At 39.1% G+C, this 14,187-nt stretch overlaps 1 protein-coding gene across 2 annotated transcripts in view; it reads right to left on the bottom strand.

Moving 5' to 3' along the window:
- Positions 1-14,187, bottom strand: part of LOC126259798 (chymotrypsin-2-like) — a 205,368-nt gene that overhangs the window by 132,821 nt on the left and 58,360 nt on the right. For both annotated transcript variants that reach the window (XM_049956820.1, XM_049956821.1), the window contains exon 3: positions 728-816. In XM_049956820.1, the coding sequence (XP_049812777.1) occupies positions 728-816 (89 nt within the window). The remainder of the gene's footprint in view (positions 1-727; positions 817-14,187) is intronic.

The raw sequence follows: 14,187 nt of genomic DNA, 5'->3' as shown, positions 1-14,187 counted from the left end.
ATTTGGTGTGGGCAGCCAACAGACAGTGCCATGTGGAGGGACTGACATGCAGTCTACCTGGTATAATCCCAGAGCAGAGTGGACATGGCTTCATTTTGTTATTGAGTTTTCACATTTTAACTTGGTTCTGCTCTCAGGACTCTATTGTAGTGGATTCAGCCTGACATTATACTCAAACTGTGTGTTGAACTTCTGAATGTTTCCTCATTAAAGTGATATACACTGTAGGCACATACTCATTTGTGTGTGTAGTTTCTGCAACAATTTATTATCATCATCATCATCATCATCATCATCATTATTATTATTATTATTAAACATTTTATGCCTTTTATTGTTATTACTATTAAAATCATAGGCACCTGTGACATGTTATATTTGGTTGTGTGAAGGTTGGTACAGTAACAAATTAAGACCTCTCCCTTGACAGCAAATACTGGATCAGTGCCTGCCCAGGTGGCAGACTTCTGCAAGCCAGGCACGTTTTTCAGTAGATGTTCCTAATAATTGTATTTTCTTTCATTTTTTGACCCCCACAGAAGTCTGCTTACCGAAGTTTCATAATGCAACATTGGAATAATGTGGGGAGGGGGAGGAGGGGGGGTGGGTGCAGTTACAATCTGGTATCACAGTGTATAAGCATTTTGAGTGAATACCATATTTTTTTTATTACGATTTGTTTCATGTGTGCAATCCCTATAACTACTACTGCTCACTTACCACTTACCGGTACACACAGTGTGCAGCAGTAAGAACCCATTCCTCATTCAGAACTGTACCTCCACAGTTATGGCTTCCATTAACTCTTAGAGAAATCTGAAACAAGTGTGAATTACTAAATATTACCAAGCAATTAATATCCACTTTCCATACATCTAGCACAAGTGTATTTTCTTCTTAGTGCATAAAAATGATAATACTCCTTGGCTGGTCAATTTGAATCAAAATGTATTGTTTTTGCTGCCTACTGCAAAATGGTGATTTTTTTCCACATTCACATTCATACTTTTTTATTGTGTGATAAGGTATGAAAATGGTTTTTCTTTCTTGTTTTAGGAGTGATGCTCAAGTTTCTGTGTTAGGACACTACAATGCTACACTGTCAGCTAAATCAGAATAGTTCATGCTTCTTCAATATTTGTTAGTTAAGGAAATGAATCATAAATACATGTAGTTAACACTGAAGAGTGTTGATTGGAATAACACACAAAATAAATGAAAGGGAACCACTCACCAACAGCAGACTGATATTTGGCACATAGAAACATGCATCAGAAGACACTACACACTTTAGCTTTCAAACTCTTGCTCTTTCTGTAGCAAAAGTGCCAACATTGACACACATACATACAATCACACACCAGCAGCCACAGCAAGACTGACTTTGATCTTGGCCTTGTGAAATGAACAGATACCCTGCTGGAAGATGCCATCATTGTCACAGAAGGCATCAGCTGTGAAGGCTTGCAAGTGATTCACCATAATGTTTACCTAGTGCTCAGTCTTCGATTACTACCACAGTTCCCTTTGGAGCCCAATTGAATGTAATCTGTGGCATAATACTGCTCCACTGACCTTTGTCCATAGTGTCTTGCATGTTTCAACCAACTGTTCATCTGGATGACAGCAAATCCATGGACATCCATTGACTTGTTGTAACAAGAAACTTGATTCATCCAACCAAGCAACACATTGGCTCACAATTCAATATTGATGGTCTTGTGCCCACTTCAATTGCAAGTGGTGTTGTTGTTGGGTCAGCATGAGAACACACAGGAGTCATCTGCTGTAAAGCTCCATGAACAATGTACTCCAAAATGCCCACATCAGCACTGTACTCAGTCATTAGATTTCACCCACCCTGCTTTATAGAGCAGGAAAGCCCTCTACTCCATGTTTAGTGATGAAGTATGGATGTCCAACACCTTGTCACCTACTTATTGTCTCACATCCTTCAACTACACATTGTCAGCTGACCAATTTTGCCATTTCTGAGATGCTCTCTTCCAGATGTTGCTCCATACAATCTGTACTTTGTCAAAGTCACTTATGGCAGTGGATTTCTCCATATGTGGCCCAGTGCATTAGTAGAATGTTTCTCCATTTGTCAATGCTCTGCTTATGTACCTTAGTTACTGCAGCACATGTTCACAACGTCTGTGGTCATAGCATTTTATCTCATCAGGGTATGAACAGTGGACAATATTCACAAGAATTAACATATTGTCTTTCTGGAGAAAATCAGCAATCAACAACTATTATATATCACATTTTATTGTGCATTTAATTGTCATATTTTTAAAATGGAGACTAGTTTCAGTTCCACATGAACCATCTTCAGATCTGGCTACATCAGTTACAATAGTAACCTCTCCAGTTTATCAGTAAATCTACATGCCACAACACTTGACAATATAAAATAAATGATGTTCTGTGATGTACTCATAAATTGTACAGGATACTCTTGTAACCAGATATTCGTATAGGACCGAAATAGGCCACATTTTTAAAAATAAATGCAATCTAGATGGAAAAATATCAGTAGTCAATATGTATGAAAAGCGGTCAGTAGAGAAAGTGTTTAGCATTAGCATGTCACAGTGAATGCTGGTAATTCTGAAGATGCTTTCTGTCAGAAACTGGGTCTAGGTACACTGAAATGTTACTGGTGTATTGGAGAACAGCATGTAAACGAAAGGGAAAGTGTCGAATTATGCATGAGAAGGTGACTGTCTCTATGAATAAAAATATGGCAGCTAACAACAGTGTAAGAGTGTGATTCAGCATTCAGCATTGTTTGTGAGAAAATTAAGTTTCCCTATATGTAAAAGACTTAAAACTAAAATTGATGGCAGTTCAACTGAGTAAAATAAGATGTATGCTTGATATAAACAGCAAAATTTTATTCCAGGAAAAAATTTATGCTGTAACATTAAATAGTGACTACCTTCTACTGTTGTGTATTCAGTGTTAAATACATTGGGGTGGAAAAACAATGAGTATTTGAAGTAATATGAGATAAATAATTTCAGATCATAATTGCACTTAGGAATTTTCCTTTGTGTGAGACGGCATGTGCCAGATTCGTGCTGATTTGAAATTCTATATTTACATGTTTTACTGATGAAAGAAATATCTTATATTTAGCTACTCGGAGGCACTGAGCAAACTCAGTGGTGTCAGATGAAAATTTGTGCCAGACCAATAGTCAAACCCGGATTTCTCACTTTACACAAGTGGTCACCTTAACCGCCTTCGCTGTCCAAGCACATCCCCCATCTGACCCAAATCTTCATATGCATCACACATATACTTTACCCCTTTATACTTGACTGTTCCCATTGGTTCACAAAATCTTTCATTGATTGTATTGATACTCATGTGTATTGTGATATATTGAGAAGTTTTGAACATTTGCAAGTATCACTATAAAAAAATACTGTTATCATCAACTGTGGATTTAAAACTACTTGTTCTTTTAAAATTTTCGAGAATAGTAGGCCTGTTCTCATTCAAAACAATCTTTCTCTAATTTAATTGCATGATTAGGTCAGAAATAGGTTATTTTTGAGAATTTTTCGATGTTTGCAAAACTATATTTTTGAAATTTTTTGTAAGTTATCAGAATTGTTAATGACTTATTTCATAGCAAATCAGCATTTGCAACTTATAGTTACTGCCAAAGAATAGAGCTTCCCAAATTTTGGTGTATATCAAAGCAAATAAACATACATTTACGAGAATTTTGGAAACTACCAGTGTCCTGTGCATAAACTACTTCATAGTACTGAATTGGCATTTGTGATTTAGTTACAGTAGCAGGTATTGTAACAAACATATTGTGTTACATTTAGCCTTCTCCTTCAGTAGGAGCATATATTATCTATATTTATCACAAATTAATTCTGTTTTAGAATTTGTTAGTGACCATGATCAACCTCAGAAAGTTTTAGGAAGCTAATATTTTTTAAACGATTTTTTTGTTGCCTTAATAGAAATCTCATTTTGCATCTGCTTTAGTTCTAATAGGGAATTAGTAATTGTTTTAGCTCAACAGAGGAAAAGATAGTCAGAAGGCTAAGTAAATGTTATTTGTTCACTACCTTGTAAAACACTGCAGCAGCCACAGTGCAGCCCCACTATGAATGCAGTTGTCAAACACACGATTAGTTAGTTGACATTTATAAGTATCTGGAAATTTCCCTGAATACTGCTGCAAATCGGTGTGTTGGAAGAGTTCATGAGAGTTGTGTACCAGTGATGCCAATGATATCTTCAGTACTATCCTCTCGTGTGCATCCTGTCTCCTCTGCAGGAAGTGTGGGCACTGTCCTTATTCATCCTTTTGACTGGCAGTGATATGTCATTAGTAGATCTCAACTTTCTTTACAGCATATCTGGAGACAAAGGAGGATGCAGGGAGCTATACTAACCCCATAACCAACAAGTTTGAGGTGCTGTCTTTCACTGAAACTGAAACTGAGCCAGTGGGATTCACTTCATTTATTTTGGACAAACCTGTTCTGTCTGGTGTCAAGAGGAGGTAAATGTAAAAGTTTAGGAATCTATTAATTGTTGGCAGTTCAAATGTATGTCGAATGATGGTACCCCTTAGGGAAATGGCAGCAAGGGACAGGAAAGGAAACCAGGTGCACTTGTGTGTATACCTTGGGGCCTCATTCAACTTGTTGAAGAGGCTATTTTGGCAGCCATTGAGGGAACAGGATGCAACCAACTGCAGATTGTGGTGGACATTGGAACAAATAATGCCTATCATCTGGGCTCCAAGACTGTTCTTGGGTCATTCCAATGACTGGCAGAGAAGGTTGAGAAGACCAACCTTTTGCATGGAGTTTCAATGAAGCTCACAATTTGCAGCATTGTGCCCAGAACTGCTCGTGGCCCTTTGGTTTTGAATAGAGTGGAAGGACTCAACCAGATACTTTGAAAGTTCTGTGACAAGCTAGGCTGTGACTTCCTGGACATACATCATAGGGTTGAGAACTGTAGGGTCCCCATAAATGAGTTAGCTGTGCACTATGCATCAGATGCAGCTACTCCTGTAGCTGACTGCATTTGGGCTGTTCACAAGCGTTTTTTTGAAGCACTCCTGAAAAGCAGCGAAGCTCACATATTACTAAGTGCAGAGAGGTGGTTGAAACCCGAAATTGATAGTGGTGAGATTTTCAAGGAAAATTTAAGTACTTATCAAAAGGATAGGCTAATGAAAAACAGAAGTGGTGTACTTTTTGCAATAAACAAGAAACTCAAATCCACCAAGACATAAATGCTGAGAAACCTCTATTGGCAGATAATTGAAGACAGAGGCTAATTATCCTGCTAAAGGCTACTTACAAACTTTCAGAAACCAGTATTAAGAGAAGAGTATAAAGAGATTCTTTAGCCTCCTAGTTGTTACTCCTATAGAAACAGTGAAGACAATATTAGACTAATTACAGCACACAAAGAGTCATTTCAGAAGACGTTTTTCCTGCATTGCTGAGGTGACTGAAATTGGAAGCAACTCAAGCATGTGGTACGATTCCAAGTACCCATGCACTTCACAGTGGTTTGTAGAGTATGTATACAAATGCAAATGCTTGCCATAAACATGATTATTGAACAATGTGATATACAAGAGTGACTTTGCATTCTCATATACTGTGCTTGACAGAAACAGTGAAACACCAAAAAGGGGAGGAGGAAACAAAATGAAATTTCATGGATTGAATGGTAGGCAATGTGATCAGAAAACTGAGTCAAATTTACAAAGAACTTGACTGTATTAGCCTACCATCAATAAGACAGTGCAACCCCTGTGGCCCGGTGTGTCAGTTATGATGGATGTCATAAGAAAGCTGTATCCTCTCATGAGGCAAGCTGGTTTAAACTGTTGTAACTTGTCTTTGATGTTCTGGATACTGGTTCTGGGATGGAGTTGATATCCAAGCTGATTCCACACATATTCCATTGGGATCAGATCTGTTTCAGATCTTGATGGCGACAGGAGTTTTTCAATGTCGCACCAGCAGATCTGTTATATAGCAGGACAAAGCCAAGCCAAGGCAGATCAATACCCCACGTCACAATCAGATGACAAACAGGCAGAAAACTGACATTGTGAATAACAGAGCAAACTCAGAAGAGATATAGCCTCACCTCATGCGAGCGAGACACCTGAATCGAAAACCCAGCAACATGACCTCAGTGAGGAGAAGACATAACATCACTGAGACAGCACAGATTGATTTCATAAGAGAGAGTAAAAGTTTCACAAGAACACCTGTCAGTCTGCTGATATGGTGGAAAGGCAACAAGCTGAAGCCCTGAAAGGCATGCTTGCAAAATAGAGGGGTGATGAAGGATTGGCTCAGAAAAGTAGGTGACATTTGGTCATCACTGGCCAGTCATAACATCATTTCCTCATATTTACAGTATTAAATACCTGGGCTTCTGAACCTTCACATAAATTATGTTGCAGTACACCAGCTACAAGACCGAACCTATGATGGATTGCTACAGTTTTCCAAAATGACTTCTGACTTTGCAACTGCTCTCTGTCTGTTAGCTGCCAACCTCTCACCACTGATGAGCACTGATAAGAAGACTTGGAGACTCCTATCTCTAGCCTGCTGAACCACACTGATGGCTGATGGTATTCAGAGCACCATCAGCCTGTCACAGTGTTTTGGAGATGCACTAACCACCACTGCCCTCGACTAGTACCTGTAAGCAGTCATTGACATCCTCGGCCTTCCTTGGTAGAAGGGCTGTGCTGTTGTTTATCCCCACACTATGCAGATTTGCTGAGAGATTACCCAAGCACACCCCTTTGGCACTGTCCATGAGAGTGCTCTGCAGTATGGACTACATCAGCCAACGGCAAGACCTGCCACCTGCCCAATACCATGTTTACATGGATGCTGCCAGAGTGTCATCCTCCAAAGTTTGCAGCAGCACGCTCTGAGACTGTGCACTGCACTGACACAGGCCAAGGTGCTGCCATAAGGAAGAATATACGACTGTAACAGTAATGTAAAAAGGTCTTGTTCTGTTAATCTTGTGTCATTAGCACCCAGTATGCCAACCAGCCTACTCCACTGCATTCCACACTATGTCTAGTGACAAAGCAAGGGTCCCAACCCAGGCCCCTACAAATAGGAGTCAGAAGTGTATACATTGGCTGCCACTGCCATAGTGCAACTATGTCTGCAGCATCACCATCACTATCTGGACCTCCATCCTGATGCAATGCAGTGTGGTGAGTAAGCATTTTTCCTTTGGCCTTTCTGATTATGTAATTGTTTGTGGCCATGTGGAGTCATAGGGATGTTAATGCCACTCTCAAAGCGTCATTTGTTAAGTCATAGGAAACTGAAGACATGTATTGTTTAGAGGAAATATCAAGGAAATACATTTAATGCCAGGGAATGCAATTTTTTAATTTGTGGGGTCACAAGTTGCCATGCATTGAGTCATTACCAACTACGTGTTACATTTGTAGAAGGTTTGGTCACTTGGTGCAAGGCTGGTCAGAGCCACAGTTGGGCTATGATCCAGCATATAAATTAATTTGTTGTATTGCTGTGTGTAATGTAAGTGTAGTTTTCCCATATCTTTCTTATGTAATGGCAGTAATAGAATACAAAAAATCGTGAAAACACATGCTGTCACTACAGGTGAAACTGCTTGTACAGAGCAAGTAAGAATGTATGAGGAGCTATGAGCAGCAAAATGAAGATCTGCATAAGCAAGCTGAAATCTTACGTACTGTGGTATAGCAGTTATTATCAGAGAGAGAAGAAACTAAGATCATCCCTCCCCTCCTCTTGATCTGTCGACAGGAAATGTGGTAATGCTTTTTTTTTTTTTCAGGAAAACAATAGGGGATATCACTGTGTTCATTAAAGCTGTATTAACTAGTGCTGGATTGCACAATTGGACAAATGAAACATGTTTACTTATGGCTACCTTGCTGTTAAGGGGTGAAGCTAAAACACATGTAATCTCATGAGGTACTAAACAAGGCACGAACATTACAGGAGCTGGCTACTAGATCCAAAATAGTGCAAGATTTTATAGTGAGAAAGATTTTATAGTGAGAAAGTAAGTCTAATGAGTCAGTGGAACCTTTTTTTGTGTAAAATCCAAGAAATAAATGTACAAACATCTGAGCTGTCACAAAGGACAGAAACTGAAGGAGTTACCTTGTGTAAAGCTAAAACCAGGGCTCTAGATGTTTTCTAACACGGTACCCCTGCTGACATGTCATGTAGAGTCAGGATGGGGAATCCACTTGAGCTGGCTGAAACTACCTTATTTATGTGCTATAAGATGTTACTCAATATAAGACACACCTTTATTTTAAGCAGTTTTTTAAGAAACAACATTTTTACCATTTTCATTATTAGAGTGCAAAGCTAGAATAAAAAAAGAATTCTTAGTTTATAAAACTGAACTGGCCTTTAAAATCTTTGAAAATTGTCACTTGGACTTCTGGACTTCTTCCACTTCATTGTCATCATTTCCTCTTGATATTTAAGATGGTCTTCACTGCCACTGAGAGTGTTACTTAAGCTTCAGTTCTTGAAAGATATAACAGTAATGTTATCTCTTACTCTGTACCATGACAGTGTTATCCATGACACACTTGTTTGATTGTAGATAACAATGAAAACAATCAGTTATGGACAAAATGATTTAATTGGGTAGAAAAAAATCTACTCATCAAGTGGGTCTGAACACACACATTAAAGACAGTGGTAATTGGCAAGCTTTTGGAGCCAATGGCTCCTTCTTCAGGCAGAAGGGTTGAAGGGGAAGAAGGAAGAGGGGTGAAGGAAAAGGACTGGAGGGATCTAGGGAAAGTTGTAGATTTTGGGAAAGTCATCCAGAACTGCAGGTCAGGGGAGACTTACCATATGGGATGAGAAGGAAAGTCTTTCCTTCTCATCCCGTCTGGTAAGTCTCCCCTGACCTGCAGTTCACAGTGACTTTCCTGAAATCTAACCCTTTTCCTAGACCTCTACTGTCCTTTTCCTTCACCCCTCTTCCTTTTTCCCCTTCAACCCTTCTGCCTGAAGAAGAAATCACTGGCTCCAAAAGCTTGCCAATTACCACTGTCTTTAATGTGTGTGTTCTGCCGCCACTTGGTGAGCACATTTTTTTATCTATGCATTTAAATTGTTTTGTTTGATTGTAGGTCATTTTAAAGCTCCCTATGGCATCAATTCATGTTGGGTTTATCCATCATCAATATGCTCCATTCGTATACGCTTTAAATCGTTTATTTATTGAGATATCAAGAGGTTGCAGTTGGGAAGTAAGTGCTCGCACAATAACAGCAAGCTCTGTATTTCTCTGTCTCAGTTTCTCTTTCACAGAATTTTTCAAATGACTACTAAACTGACCTAGCACAAGAAGAGTACTTTTCTTCAATAAAGCACCTTTCATTCTCTCCCACACTCCATCAATCCATAATTCCATACCAGCCTTGTCTATCCAACCCTTGTCATGTACATGAACAGCAATACCAGTCAGTATCTCAGAATGTTTTGGCATTGTTTTGCACTTGAAAATAATCATTGGATTACCTTTAGTACCATCAGCACAATATGAAAGGACAACAGTTTAGTACATTTTTTTGTGTAAACTTTTAGTTGCAGTTTCAGCACCTTTCATGGCAACAGTTCTGTTTCTCAGCACATCAAATGTCTGAGGAGTTTCATCCATATTTGCTATATGGCTTAGTTCTACATTGGTTTTCTTTTGGCTTAGTTCCACATTGGTTTTCTTTCAGTGTTGAATAATAAAGTGATTGAAAGATAAAATTTTCTCTTCACACTCTTGTGGAATTTTCTGACATATTTTAGTTTTGGTTTTGCATGCCAAGTCCACAAATCTTCATAAACCTGTAGCACCAACCAACTCCACCCTTAAAGTCTACTGTAGCACTAGCTTACGAGCATGTTTTTGAATCATTTTTGTATTAATTCCAATGCCATTTTGGTGTCCTTGAATCCATTTCAGCAAGTCATCTTCTGGTATTGATCATTTTGCATTCTGTCCTCTATCTGCACATTTAGTCTTCCTCATTTTTTGCAATTCTTTTTTACTAGCCCACCAATCATGAATGGTTTTTTTCTGTTGGTGGAGGATTGAAATGCTGCCCAGTTGCTGTGTTTCCATGTTTTTCTGCATATGCTATTACTTTTGATTTATATCCCACATCATATGAATATCTTTTATTTTTTTCCATTACAAAACTAGATACTAACAAAAATATTTTACTGTTACTGATAACACAAATCACTTTCAATTCAAGTTCACTACACCGTAGACTGCAGTACTGCAGTGATGCATCATAGGCTAGGCTAGACAAGTGTTATGGGTTTGTGATGGCATGATGGGGGGGGGGGGGGAGAGAGGGGGAGGCAGTGTTAGCAAGCTTCTGAATCCCCACAACTCACGTTCATTGCATTGGTGCACTGCTGCTGCCACAGTAGTTGAGTCCAATGTTGCCAGATACAGACAGGTTTCCCATGACAGTAAATATATGGCCATTTTTAAGACTGGTAGGACTTTTAAATCCAATGCTGCACATTTTTATTTTAATTTCACATATAAGGCACACCCAAATTTTTGAGCCCATTTTCTGAAAAAAAACTGCATCTTACAGTCCATAAAATATGGTAGTACGATCACCAAATGGTTGGAAGAAACTGACATTGCTACAAAATGGTGCAATGATCATCAGGTTAGGGTCATCTGCAGAAGCAATGTCACCAACCAGACTGTTATGAGTGTGGTTGAGTTGATCATGAGGCACAAGAGTGCAGTAATAAGAATAAAGGGAACATCACCATAAAATGCATCCATTCAACACAAATGGGAATTCATCACCCATTGGAAGACATTCCCAGTAGAAGAAAACAGGGCACTTACTTCTGGAGAGATGGAATGTTGCTTGTTATGCTTATAACAGGGCAATGAAGACTTAGGTCTCCATGATACATGTTACATGGAGTAGATAACAATGATGTGAACTCATTAGTGACAACACAGCTTGACTACAGAATTGAATCTGAGTTTTTGAGAATACATGGAAGCATTGCCAATGATGGTGATGGTTATTCTGTAATGCAATTCTCAGACTCAATTTCCTTGATAAACATCACGTCAAAATCAATCTTTCACGGTGTACAACCGAACGCAATAGAACTTTGTTTCTGCAACAACTGCAAGTGAGATAATGTTGCAAGGTGCACCAATCATAAATGTGTTGCCAACTGAACTGCAAATACATATATGAAAGCTTTAATTCTATTGGTCCACGTCCAGAAACTAATGGTGGACAGAGCAGTTTACACATGTGTTCATATCAGACATTAAAGTATGCAAACTTACTTTGAAAATAACATGAATTTGTAACACATCCCCTAAGAAGACATACAAAGTGCATGTAATTGCAGCTCCACTAATTTAAAAGAAAGATAGTTTAAATAAAAGAAAAATACCTCAGACTAATGGTGGGTTAGTAAAACTACACTGAAGGTTAACAGTTCACTTCCAGCAATTTTATTTATGTAGCAGAAGTTAAAGAAAGGAAAAGAAGGAAAATAGTTTTATAAAGAAGCAAACAATTTACAATCTGAAGTGCTAAATTCTGTTAGCCTTTAACTGGGGAGAGTGCACAGCAATGCAGTGTATCTGTTCATTGTTGGAGAGGTGAGGTGGCATGTTGAGATGATGGCAATGACTCGTGATGTTGCAGACAAAGTTATTACAGTCACTGTCACTCCATTTGTCATATTTCCATAGTGAATTATGCCAGTAAAGTCTCTTCTCAGTTATGCTGTAAAGTCATCTGCAGTGGTGTTTAACAGGCCACTGGGTGAACAGATGTAATTGTTTGGCATCCTCCGTCCTGGGCAGCGAAGCTTGCTGTATGGGCTACGTCGGCCACCAATAAGACCTGCTGCCTGCCTGCTGTCATGTTTACGTGTACAGATGCTGCTAGGGTGATGTCCTCTAAAAATTGCTGATATAGTGTCAGCATACTCTGAGGCCACACATTGCAGTGCGACTGGCCAGGGCACCACCACAGAGAAGAATACACATAAATGTTTATTCTACTGATGTTATATCATTAGCATACAGTGTGCTGATCAGTCTGCTCCACTGTATCTTACACTCTGTCATCCTGACAACAAAAGGGATCTCAACCCAGACCCCTACAGATGATAGAGACGCATCTCATTTGTGGATGAGGCAATGCCCTGTTGATAAACGGCACCGCCATACTATTGTGTGAGAGGTAATGATTGAGAACATAATATTTTCATGACATTCTGTTGTGCCTTCAGAGTTCCCTCATCAGTACAAGCCATGACCTGAAGTCATTTCAGAAGGCTGCCAATACCATGGCACAAGCACATTTCTGTGCCTCCCCAAAACACTGGAACAATGGGACCTCTCCACAGGTTGCTGCCATACTTCCTGATGACAGTCAACCAGGGTAGTACAGAATGGCATTCATTGCTGAACACAGTCATTCATTAGCAGTCCATGCTTCCCAGTCACAGGACCACTCAAAATGCAGCCATTTGTGTTGTGATGTTAACTGAAGCCTATGCATGGGATGGTAATACCCTGGTATGGCTGTTTCTAGTCTCTGTCCAACAGTGAAGAATGACATAATGTCATCCATTAGTTATCTTCAGATGGTAGGTGCAGGTGTGAAGGGGTTATGATATGCACAATACAATGATCCTCCTTTGTGATGATCAGACATGGTCAACCAGAATCTTGACAACACATATGTTTGCCCTTGCATTCCCAAGCAGTCCAACATCCGGCCATTGTCTCATCCAAATGCCTCTCATGCTTGGATATTGCATGATTTAACCAGCTGTCCAAATGGAGACCAACAGTTAGCCCTATTTCAACTCTGTCAGGTGTTGATAATGCTGTATGACACTAATTGTAGCATCTCCATTTCCTTCACAGTGATCATTCAACATCTAATTCTGTTCATGCCCCTTATATACTCCACCAGGCCTGACACCAAGGCTAAATGTAAGGAATACAATGCAGTCTGGTGGCTATTTCTCCTGTCAGAGAGAATAACTATGCTGATCATTTACATTCCCACCAATCATGTATATCGGTATAAATTTACATTAACAGCTAATTTGTCTTCTGGGCACCTTCAATTTGTTTTATCAAGCAGTGTGTATCTTAGAAATTGATTTCATTGTTTGTAGATGTGTCTTAGATGGAAAGTGATTCTTAGTAGCACTTGTGGCTCACATACAATGTTGTGGGTAATGACTGGAGTTGTTATGAATGCCAACACTGCTGAGAACAAGGCCTCATACTCACAACAGGTGAATCCCTCTCATCTTGTGTCCTGTGTGACCTGTCTCTCGTTTTTAACCTTCCCCAACCTATCTTCCTCTCTTTCCCAAGGAGAAGCTAGAAGAGTTTAATATGCTATTATATGTATCTATTGATGGTACTAATTGCTTCATTTGCTGAAGACAAGACTAGCAATCTTGTGTCATAGGTTATTGCTTTCATGTATGAATTTTCATATGGATACCTCTAAATAATGCAACAAGAAATTATATTTCCACTGTCCTGAGGACCCTGGACATGGCAATGGCAACAACTTAATATTACTTTTTATAAGAGGTAAATCTCTTGTGACAATACCATTATCAAGCATTCCACTCACCAGTTCAAGCACTGGCAAATCTTCATGTGTGGAGCTCTCTGCTGACAAAAGTACACAGAATAAAAGTGACTAGTGGAGGCGAACTGCTGCATTTCATCAGTGGTGTTGCTTTTCTCATGAGGATATCTCAAGAGATGACATTCAGACATGAAACACACCACAATCTCCAAAAAGGACAAAAGCATATTGAATCTGTTATATAGTGAAATAGTGGAGAGAGTACCACGGATATGATACACAAATTTGGGTGGCAGTTATTAAAACAAAGGTGATTTTCATTGCAGCATGATCTTCTCATGAAATTTCAATCACATTTCTCCTCTGAGTGAAATATTCTTTGGCACCCTACATAGGGAAGAATGATCATCATAATAAAATAAGAGATCTCAGAGCTCACACAAAAAGATTTAAGTGTTTTTTTATCCTGCACGCTGCTTGATAGTGGAACA

This window comes from Schistocerca nitens, chromosome 5 (assembly GCF_023898315.1).
Source record: "Schistocerca nitens isolate TAMUIC-IGC-003100 chromosome 5, iqSchNite1.1, whole genome shotgun sequence".
Lineage (NCBI taxonomy): Eukaryota > Metazoa > Arthropoda > Insecta > Orthoptera > Acrididae > Schistocerca > Schistocerca nitens.
This window is presented reverse-complemented; position numbering and strand designations above follow the sequence as displayed.